Source organism: Panicum virgatum, chromosome 3K (genome assembly GCF_016808335.1).
Source record: "Panicum virgatum strain AP13 chromosome 3K, P.virgatum_v5, whole genome shotgun sequence".
Lineage (NCBI taxonomy): Eukaryota > Viridiplantae > Streptophyta > Magnoliopsida > Poales > Poaceae > Panicum > Panicum virgatum.
In genome coordinates, this window is record NC_053138.1 from 52762622 (window position 1) to 52773539 (window position 10918).

General features: G+C 59.4%; 1 protein-coding gene across 1 annotated transcript; it reads left to right on the plus strand.

Annotated features, from left to right (window-relative positions):
• The first annotated feature begins 235 nt into the window (after positions 1-235).
• LOC120701034 (translation initiation factor IF-2-like) lies at positions 236-3461 on the plus strand. The gene is made up of 6 exons (XM_039985206.1): positions 236-451; positions 884-1509; positions 1595-1886; positions 2512-2797; positions 2998-3216; positions 3298-3461. Exons 1-6 carry the CDS (start codon positions 236-238, stop codon positions 3459-3461), a joined length of 1803 nt encoding a protein of 600 aa, XP_039841140.1.
• Positions 3462-10918: the final 7457 nt, after the last annotated feature.

The following is a 10918-nucleotide window of genomic DNA, read 5'->3' on the forward strand; positions in this document are numbered from 1 at the left end:
GGCGTGGATCTCCCCACGGCCGGAGGAGACAGAGCCGAATCCCCCCGCGGGCTACGTCGTGAGCTTCATGAGGCTCCACGAGCGGGGATTCGGCGTTCCTATGGGGCGATTCATGCGGGCGCTGTGCGACTACTATGGAGCGGAGCTACACAACTTCAGCCCCAATTCCATCTCGCAGGCGGCGGTCTTTGTCGCCGTCTACGAGGGGTACTTAGGGATCGAAGCCCACTAGGATATGTGGATCCACCTCTTCCGCAGCGAGCTCTTCATCGAGAACGTGAGGGGGCAGCCGAAGCGGTTCGCGCGCACCGGAGGCTTGATGCTGCATCTGCGCCCGAGCCGGAAGAACCTCTACATCTTGAACAAGATGACCACCAACAACGCCGGGTGGACTCGAGGGTGGTTCTACCTGCGCAACTTCAGCAGCAAGCTCCCGGCGTTCACCAACAGGGTGCTCCGGGAGAGGCCTGAGAAGTGGGATTGGGGGGTATCGCCCCCAACGCAGCAAGCCAAGCTCAAGGTCCTCACCGACATGTTGGAGCGCCTGGATCGAAGAGGGTTGACGGCGGCTGCCGTCATCGCCAATTTCCATAGGCAGAGGGTGATCCCTCTCATGGAGAGGGTCCTGCCGATTTTCAAGCTCACCCCCGGGGCCCGGGCCTCGGGTTCGAGGACGTCGATCGAGCTGCTCCCCCGGGACATTGCTGCCCGGAGGGCAAGGAGCGCGGTGGCAGAGTTCCCCAATGACCTCAAAGATCTTTGGAGGATCAAGATGCGCCCCGAGCCGGGGTACATTTCTCTGGTGAGTCTCGATTCCGGATTCGTTGTTGTCTTGTGCTGTTCCTTTCCCCGTCTCCTGACTTCAACTTGGTTATGTTTGTAGGGGTTGAAGTGCCACCCCTCGAGGCCTCCAGTCCCGGAAGAACACCAAATCAACCGTCTGCACGCAGAGAAGTTGAAGAGGCGGAAAGACGCGGCGGAGGCGACGGCCGAGAGGAAGAGGAAGAGAAAGGAGAGGAACGACAAAGCGTGCAAGATTGCACGCGCGGAGGGGAAACCGCGGCCCTCCACGCCCGAATCCACGGATGATGAGGAGGAGGCCTCGGATGCCGAGGCTCACCCCTCGGGCGATGACGAGGTGGCGGCAGCGGCGGGCGCGAGTTCCCCGCCGGTCTATCAGGAGGATGGCGGCGAGGCGCCAGCGACGGCGGAGCGGAGATCGCCCAAGCCGGCGGCGGGTCGAGGGTCACCCTCGCCGGCGGTGGGTGGAGAATCGTCTGCACCCGCGACAAAGCGGAGGTCTCCCCGGCCAGCGATGGACGAGGGGGTCCCCGAGCCCACGATGTCGACGGGCGGAGGTGGGTCCACGGCGGGGGCAGAGGCGTCCGCGCAGATGGCCTCGAGGCCTCAGCCTGTTCCGAGGGTGACACCCTCGGATCTGGCGTCGAGGGGCGTCGATGTGCTGCGGGCTCGAAGGAAAGGCACGGGCAAGCGCAGCATGAGTGCCCGGTAAGTGTCTCTAGTTTTATTTGCCGTGTTTATTTGATTGCTCCCCCTAACCTGCTAACCTCAAACTTCCTTCCCCGATTTCCAGCTCCGGGGCCGCTGCCAAGGACGCAGTCCCGCTCGCGCCGGTCAAAGCCCTCAAGACCGAGGCACGCGCCACGCCACACACAGCGCCGCAGCCTCTGCCTGTCGTAGATATCGTGGCGAAGGCCGCTAAGCTGCGAGCGGCGATGGCTCGAGGGACTCAAGCGGCGCAGCAGGCTCTAGCACCGGGGTACGGGGGCGACGCTGGCCAGAGCGGAGCCGAAGCAACCGCTCTGGTCGACGCCACGGAGGATGCCGGTCGGGGCGGCGCAGATGGCCCCGCTGGCCAGGAGGAGGTGGAGACCCTCATCCCCAAGCCCCCGAGGGCTGGGGTCGAGGGAGTCGTAGAGGAGTCGGCGCAGAGGGCGTCAATGGTGGAGGAAACCCGCGTCTTGGCGCCCGGAGAGGCCCAGGATGGGGGTGTTGTTGTGGTAACGGCGGCACCGATGGTGACGGCGCAGGCGACGACGGACATCGCAATCCCGGTGGTGTAGCTGCCGGATAGCAGCGGGGAATACGGGGATTCGAGAGACATCGACCCCGCTGCTGCGGCGAGCGCCGCCAACAAGATCGCCGAGTTCACGTCGGCCTGCGCAGAATTGCTCGATGAGGGGGCATCCGGGGGGCCCCAGCATGGGGCAATCGTTCAGTCCGTGGTCCCCCCGGAGGTCCTCTGCAATGAGCGAGAGGAGGAGGCCATCTGGCAGGCGTAGTACGAGGCAGGTTCTCAGATTCAGAACCTCCTCGAACGCGCGCTGGAGCTCCATGGAACCAGATCAGCCAGGTAAGCAGCACCTCCCCGAGAATCATTCATATTTTTTGGCCCTGATTTTGCTTGCTTTACCCACGCCTTTCCTTTCGCAGCGGCTGAAGGATATCTCGCACAGAAAGAGCGCTGAGATGACCCGGTTGCACTCCTAGATAGGGTGGCTTGGGCAACACAACGCCGAGTTGGTGCTCAAGAACATCGAGGCCAACACCAGGATGATGGATCTGGGGGCGCGCCAGCGGGCGCTAGAGGAGGAGTTAGCACGGGTTACCGGTGAGCGTGACGTCCAGAGGGTCGCAGCGGAGCAGAAGGCTCGGGAAGTCGAGGAGCAGACTGCTGAGCTGCAATACCTTAGGACGGCGCTTAAGCAGAAGGAGACCGAGCTTCTCCAGAAAGAGGTGATCGTCGTCACGCTCTCCGGGACCCTCCGGGAAAAGGGCAAAGCCCTCGAGGAGAAGGAGGTGGCCATCCAGAACGTGGAGGCCGCCCTCAAGGAGAAGGAAAACTCCTTGTCCTCATCGAGGAGGCCGCCGAGTCCAGAGGGAGGAGGCACAGAAGAGCATCGTGGGTAAGTACTTCGAATTTTCAATGTGGTTGGGTTTTATTTTTTTGCAGCTAATCTTGATTCCTTTGATCAGAGCTGAGGCAGAGGGTGGTGGACGAGACCGCAGCGAAAGAGGCGGTAGGCACCGCGCTCATGGCGGCTCAAACGGAGTACGCTGACCTCGAGTGGACCGCCGTGAGCGTGTGCCAGGAGCTCGAGGCGGAGGGCACTGTATCTGGTAGCTCGGTGATTAGCCTCCTGCGAGCGCTAAGTGGCCAGATCACTGAGCACGCCAAAAGCACCTTCCGCCTCGGTGTCCTTCGTGCCCTCGCCATGGCCTCGACGCACTACCTCATGGACCTGAAGAGAGTGTCATCGGGGTACGTGGTTCCAGACGACACCGACACGGACGCCGCGTCAGCCATCATGGATGACGCCGACGCAGCCACCGAGGAGTTCGCCGTGGTGCTCGCCGAGAAGCTCGAAGCCGACATCCCCCCGATAGCCGAGTTCGACGCTGTCGTAGATCCACCGAGGGGGATGATAACCTGTAGATAGGCTGGGCCACGAAGCCCATGTAATAGATTAGTGTTTATTGTAATCGCACTTTGTAATCGCATCTATGAATATAGAAATTTGTTTTCGTTAAATCGACTGTGTGACCCATCGAGGCCTTATGCGTTCGAGCCTTCATTTTCTTTACTTTATTTCCATGTTCTCGTATGCGACTTAGATAAACTTCCGCGAGGAGTTTCGCGTTCATAAGCAACGTAGGCGTGGGGTGGTGAGGGGGGTGCCGTATCCCGGAGGCGTAAGCGGTTCCACGACTCAGCCGACCCCGTACCATAGTTGCTTACGCCTTGCGTCCGTTTTTTCCAAGTATACGAGAAGCTTAGAGATGAGACGGAAATATTTCGAAAAAAATGTTAGCGATTTTTGGGGACGTTCGGGGGTTCCCCCCGTAGTAGCCCCCGAGAGAGGCTTGGCTTTGCCGAGGGTAAAGCCAGGCGTACCTCAGTGTTCGTGCGCGTCCGAGCCCTCAAGGGTCCGGAAGGTTCCCAAAAATAAACAAGTAAAGCGTACTTCTTTATTATTTCGGGAAATCGAGAATGCGAGTACAAACGATGTACAAATAGCTCGGAATTCTAAGGATAGAAGCGACGTAGCTATTGTATGTTCCAAGTGTTGGTGAGGACTTCGCCTTTTTCATTCGCCAGCTTGTACGTGCCGGGTTTGAGTACCTCTGCGATTATGTACGGTCCTTCCCATGGAGGTGAGAGCTTGTGGCGGCCCCTGTTGTCCTGTCGAAGCCTCAGCACCAAGTCCCCTTTGTCGAGGTCTCGGCGCCGGACTCACTGTGCCTGATACCTTTGTAAAGACTGCTGGTAGCGCGCAGAGTGTAGGAGCGCCACGTCTCGAGCCTCGTCCACTTGATCCAGCGAGTCCTCGCGGGCTCGCTGGTTTTGCTGCTCTTGGTATGCCTTGAGCCTTGGCGACCCGTACTCCAAGTCCGTGGGGAGTATGGCCTCGGCGCCATAGACGAGGAAGAACGGGGTAAAGCACGTGGCTCTGCTTGGGGTCGTCCTCAGGCCCCAAATGACCGAGGGTAGCTCCGTGAGCCACCTCCGGCCAAATCTGTTCAACTTGTTGAAGATTCTTGGCTTCAATCCTTGGAGGATCATGCCATTGGCAAGCTCCACTTGCCCGTTCGTCCGTAGGTGTGCCACAGCTGACCAGTCCACACGTATGTGGAAACTATCGCAGAATGCCAAGAACTTCTTGCCTATGAACTGGGTGCCGTTGTCGGTGGTGATCGAGTTCGGGACACCGAACCTGAAGACGATGTCGGTGAAGAATAGAACCGCTTGCCTCAATCCACTTGGAGAATTTGTCAACTGCCACCAGCAAGTGGGTGAAGCCCCTGGGCGCCTTCTGCAGCGGACCGACGAGGTCCAGTCCCCACACGGCAAACGACCATGTGATGGGGATGGTCTGCAGAGCATGGGCCGGGAGATGTGTTTTTCGAGCGTAGAACTGGCAACCTTCGTAGGTCCGCACGACATCGGTGGCGTCGGCGACCGCGGTGGGCCAGTAAAAGCCCTGCCGAAATGCGTTACCCACAAGGGTTCGCAGTGCGGCGTGATGACCGCAGGTGCCAGCGTGGATTTCGCGGATCAGCTCCTTGCCCTCGGGCATGGGGATGCATCGCTGCAAGACACCCGAGGGACTGCGCTTGTATAGCTCGTTGTCGATTAGGACGAAGGACTTGGCCCGCCTAGCGAGGCACCGCGCTTGAGCGCGGTTCGAGGGTAGGACCCCTCGAATCATCCAGTCAAGATACTGGACGCGCCAATCTTGCGAAGTGGGAGCCTCGTCGATTTCCATTGCTTCGGCCTCATCCATAGAGGAGGTCTCGATGTCAATGTCCATGGGCCCGACCTCGTCCACCGGGGGGTTCCCGCCGGATGGCCCGGTGGACGAGGGGCCTGGCTCCATCGGATTCTTGAATTCGACAGAGGGTTTGGTGATGTCGCGAGCGAAGATGTTCGGGGGGACAGTGGTCCGCCCCGACGCAATCTTGGCTAGTTTGTCGGCATCCTCGTTGTACTTGCACAGGACATGATTGAGTTCTAGGCCATCGAACTTGTCTTCGAGGCGGCGCACTGCATTGCAGTGTATGCCTCCATCTTCGGGTCGTGGCAGCTAGACTCCTTCATTACTTGGTCGATGACGAGTTGAGAGTCACCGCGCACGTCGAGGTGTTTGACGCCGAGCTCGATGGCGATGCGGAGGCCACTGAGGATGGCCTCGTACTCCGCCATATTGTTAGATGCAGGGAAGTGCAAGCGTATCACGTACCGCATGTGTTCTCCGAGGGGTGAGATGAAGAGGAGGCCGGCTCCGGCGCCGGTTTTCATCACCGACCCGTCGAAGTACATAGTCCAGCATTCGGCCTGGATTTGCGGCAGGGGTAGCTGAGTGTCCGTCCACTCAGCCACGAAGTCAGCCAAGATTTGGGACTTGATCGCTTTGCGGGAGGCATAGGTAAGAGTTTCTCCCACAAGCTCCACAGACCATTTGGCAATTCTACCCTCGGCTTCCCGGTTGCGGACTATCTCTCCCAAAGGGAAAGACGAGACCACGGTGACAGGATGGGCCTCGAAGTAGTGGCGCAGCTTGCGCCGAGCCAAAACCACTGCGTAGAGCAGCTTCTGAATCTGCGGATAGCGTGTCTTAGTTTCAGACAACACCTCGCTGATGTAGTACACCGGCCGTTGGACGGACAGGGCATGGCCCTCCTCTTGTCTTTCGACAACGACCACCACGCCGACTACTTGGGTCATCGCAGCTACGTACAGAAAGAGGGGCTCGCCGTCCGTGGGTGGTGTGAGAATGGGGGCATGAGTGAGAGTTGCCTTCAGCCTGTCGAGGGCTTCTTGGGCTTCAGGGGTCCACGTGAAGTGCTCGGTTTTCCTCAAGAGTTGATACAGGGGTAAGCCTTTCTCGCCGAGACGCGAGATGAACCGGCTAAGGGACGCTAGGCATCCCATGACCCTTTGTACCCCCTTTAGGTCTCGGATCGGTCCCATCTGAGTGATGGCTGAGACTTTGTCAGGGTTGGGTTCGATGCCCTGCTGGGAGACAATGAAGCCCAAGAGCATGCCTCGAGGCACCCCGAACACGCACTTCTCGGGGTTGAGTTTTACCTCTTTGGCATATAGGCAATCGAATGCGATCCTGAGATCGGCAACCAGGTCGTCCGCCTTCCTGGATTTTACAATGATATCGTCGACATATGCCTCTATGTTCCGCCCGAGATGGTCACCGAAAACGTGGAGCATACACCACTGATATGTAGCTCCAGCATTTCTGAGACCAAAGGGCATCGTGGTGTAGCAGTACATGCCGAAAGGGGTGATAAAAGAAGTGGCGAGCTGGTCAGACTCTTTCATCTTGATTTGGTGGTAACCGGAGTAAGCATCAAGAAAGGATAAAAGTTCACACCCCGTAGTAGAATCTACAATCTGATCAATTCGTGGCAAAGGAAAGGGAACCTTCGGACATGCTTTATTTAAACTAGTGTAATCTACACACATCCTCCAGTTTCCGCTCTTTTTCTTCACTAATACAGGATTAGCTAGCCACTCGGGATGGAATACCTCCTTGATGAACCCGGCCGCCAGAAGTTTCTGCAACTCCTCGCCAATCGCCCGGTGCTTGAGCTCGTCGAAGCGTCATAGGCGCTTCTTCATCGGCTTGGAGTTGGGTCGGATATCAAGGGAGTGCTCGGCGACCTCCCACGGTATGCCAGGCATATCCGAGGGGCTCCACGCGAAAATGTCTGCGTTGGCATGGAGAAAGTCGACGAGCCCCACTTCCTATTTGCTGTCGAGGGTGGCGCTGATCTGCAATGCCTTGTCGTTGGGGTGGCTCGGGCCGAGGGGCACCTTCTTGATACCCTCGGCAGGTTCGAAGCTCCCAGCGTGTCGGTGCGTGGAGTCCAAGGCCTCGCTTGCCATTTTGTTGAGGGTGGCTGCGAGGGCCTTGTCCTCCGCTTGAGCCTCCGCGTGCTTAACGCACTCGACGTCGCACTCGTAGGCATGCTCGAATGAAGAGCCGACGGTGATGACGCCCTTCGGACCCGGCATCTTCAGCTTGAGGTAGGTGTAGTTGGGGATGGCCATGAACTTGGCGTAGCAGGGGCGACCAAGAATGGCATGATAGGATCCCCGAAACCCCACCACCTCAAAGGTGAGTACTTCCTTGCGGAAGTTAGCTGCCGTGCCGAAGCAGACAGGCAGATCGATCTGGCCAAGGGGTTGGACGCGCTTCCCCGGCGCAACGCCATGAAATGGCGACTTGCTGGGATGAAGCTTGTTCAATCCAATCCCCATGAGCTCCAAGGTGTGGGCGTACATGATGTTTAGGCTGCTGCCTCCGTCCATGAGCACCTTGGAGAAACGGGTGTTGCCGATGATGGGGTTGATAACGAGCGGATACCATCCCGGGTGTGGCACGTAGTCGGGGTGGTCCTCGCGACCAAAGAAAATGGTATCCTTCGACCAATCGAGGTAGGATGGCATGACCTTGGTGACGGAGAAGACTTCCCGGCGCTCACGCTTGCGCTGCCGGGAGGTCATGTTTGTCGTTGGTCCTCCAAAGATGAAAAAGGCGTTGTCCACCGGGGAGAACTTGTCATCTCCACCTTTGTCGCCAGCATCGTTTTTCCTGTCCTCGTCGTGATGCATGACGCGGTTGTAGTATTTCTTGAGCATTTCGCACTGCTCGATGGTGTGGTTGACCGAGACCTTGTGGTAAGGACACGGCTTCTTAAGCATGTCATCGAACAGGCCACCACCACCTCGAGGGGGGCCTCGAGGTCCTTTGCGGTCCAGGGCGGCAGCGAAGGCCTCCCCGAAGTCCTCTGCCTGCCCCGATCCGCGCTGGTTCGGTGGGACCGGCTTCTTTCCCTTCCTCCCCCGCTTCTGTTTCTTGGCGGGGGGGTTTGGCTTGACGTTGCTGCCCTCCGCGGGCGCATCGTCCTTGCGCTTGTTCGGCTTTTCGTCGAAAATGGCACCAACAGCCTCCTCGCCGGCGGCATAGTTGGTGGCGGCGTCGAACAGCTCGTTGGTGTTCGCGGGTCGGCTTCTCGCGAGCTCGTGCACCAGGTTCCTGCACGTCGTACACTCGAGGAAGGCATTGATGACCTCGACGTGGGTAACGCTGGGGAGCCCGGTGCATTGCTTGGAGAAGCGCCGCACGTAGCTGCGCAGGGACTCGTTCGGCTTCTGACGACACGCTTTGAGGTCCCAGGAGTTCCCAGGGTGCATGTATGTGCCCTGGAAGTTGCCCACGAAGATCTAGACCAAGTCGGCCCAGTTGTGGATCTGGTCCGCGGGAAAATGCTCGAGCCACATTCGTGTGGCGTCAGCAAGATGAAGGGGAAGGTTGCGGATGATAACCGCGTCTCCCGTCGCACCGCCCAGCTGGCACGCTAAGTGGTAGTCGTTGAGCCAGACTGCGGGATCGGTCTCGCCCGAGTACTTGATGAGGGTAGTGGGCTGTCGAAAGCGTGGGGGAAAAGAAGCGGTACGAATCTCCCGGCTGAACACCCGGGTGCCCGGAGGCTCCGGTGACTCGCCCCTGTCATGCTCGGGGTCGAAACGTCCACCCTGCCGAGGGGTGTATTTCCTGCCGCCGACGATGTAGCGGGCGTCGCCGTCGTCGACGTGCCCACGCGTGTCATGGAGTTGATCCTTTACGGGAGGCTTTCCGATGCGGTCGTCCACCGAGGGTACCTTCGTACTGGGCGCTACAGCTGCCTTGCCCTTCCCTGCTGGTGGAGTGTGCACAGAAGCCTCGTGGTCCTGGTGCGCAGTCCCTCCGGCAGGCTTCGGTACAGTGGAGCGCATGCGAGATGCAGAGCTCTCGGCCTGCTGCACAGCGACTTGCTCGATGAGCACCTATACCTCGCGGCGCAAGTTGCGGCCCGAAGGCGTTGATGGCTCGGGCATAGCTTGCAGTAGGTAGGCCGCGGCGACGAGTTTTTCGCCGGCCGTCTTTAGTTTCGGAGGTTTGTCGACGTTGTCGTCGGCCAGGATGCGCTCAGGGCAACGCGCACCGCCGCCTGGGCATGGGCTCCACGCGCGGTGCGCTGCTGCTCGAGTGCAGTGCGCAGCTCCTGTGTCTGCCGGTGTTGCTCGTCGAGCTTGGCTTGAAGCTCTTTGAGCTATGCCAGCTGGGCCTGCCGCGCCGCCGAGCTTGACGAAGAAGAAGGGGCCGCAGGCGGCACCACCGGTTGGTTCGCCTGTGCGTCCGGCCCGCCGTCCCCGTCGTCGCCCAGGGCGTTGTCGTTTTGCTCGTCCGCGAGGTCAGCCATGAAGCACTCCCGAGTGGGATTGTACTCGCCCTCACTAGAGTCCTTAGAGCAGGTGAGGCAATAAGCTGTCGCGAGTTGGAATGAGCGGAATGCGTCGGGGTCGCGGACCCCGGAGTAATCCTTGCCCTCCTCGGCCGTGAAGTTGTTCATGAAGAAGTTGATGTCGTCGGCGATTGAGCTCGCCGTTTCGGGGTAGGATTCGTCGAGAGATGATGCGATGAGGTTGTGGATCGACAGAAGATGATGACCCAGCAGATCCTCATACTCAGTGAACTTAGTGCTGATTGAAGAAGCATAGGTCTCAGCGTTGCGCATCCCGAAGGGAAAGGGCGACGGCGAGGTCGAGCCCCCCTGGGAGGCACTGGTGCTGCAGCAGATGATGGTGCCGGCGCAGATGACGCCGAGGCACGTGATGACGAAGCGATGGCCCCGTTGGCCGCGATGCTAAGTTGCGACATGCCAGCCTCAACCCGTGTGGGGGAGCTGTGGCGTGCCGCACGACGCCGCTCCGCGCGTGCTTGTCGCGAACGGTGGCCCGAGCGCCTGTCGCGCTGGGCTGGTGAAGTCGGAGTGATGGGGTTGCGTCTGGGCGGGAGGAGCTCCATGAGGTAACCGTTGCCGATTGCTCTGAACTCGAGACTCCCGAACCAGATCACATACCCCGCTGGGAGCGGATCCGAGATGCCCATGGGGTATGGGTTGGATCTGCCCGCCATCCCTGGAGATCAAATGGGAACAAGAAAGAAAATGTCACGCAGCGAGCCCCTACCTGTCGCGCCAACTGTCGGTGCCCTGACCCGGGGGGCCGGATCTCAACTAGTAAATGCTGCGTATTTCCTCGTCCCAGATGTTGATGCAAGAGGCAACACAATAATGCACAGGTTTATCCTGGTTCCGGCCACGGGGCCGTACGTCCAGCAAAGGGGTATGCGAGGGCACTGTATTATCTTGCACCCGGAGTGCTTGTAGTAGGGGGTACAAGCGAGGCGAGAGAGGGAGGGAAGCTCCCAATTCTTTGCTAGAAGAGGGGTTGAGAGTGGCGAATATCGACGTTGGGGCTAGATGCAAGTGCGTGCTCTGCGTGAGGTATCAAAAACCCTAAGAGCCCACCCCCCAGGGGAGCCCGCCTCCTCCT

Coding starts and splice junctions, on each gene's coding strand:
- LOC120701034 (XM_039985206.1), top strand. CDS start 236: ATGTGGATCCACCTCTTCCGCAGCGAGCTCTTCATCGAGAACGTGAGG. Junction 452..883: donor TCCCGGCGTTCACCAACAGG/GTGCTCCGGGAG, acceptor TTATGTTTGTAG/GGGTTGAAGTGCCACCCCTC. Junction 1,887..2,511: donor GCCCCGCTGGCCAGGAGGAG/GTGGAGACCCTC, acceptor TTGCACTCCTAG/ATAGGGTGGCTTGGGCAACA.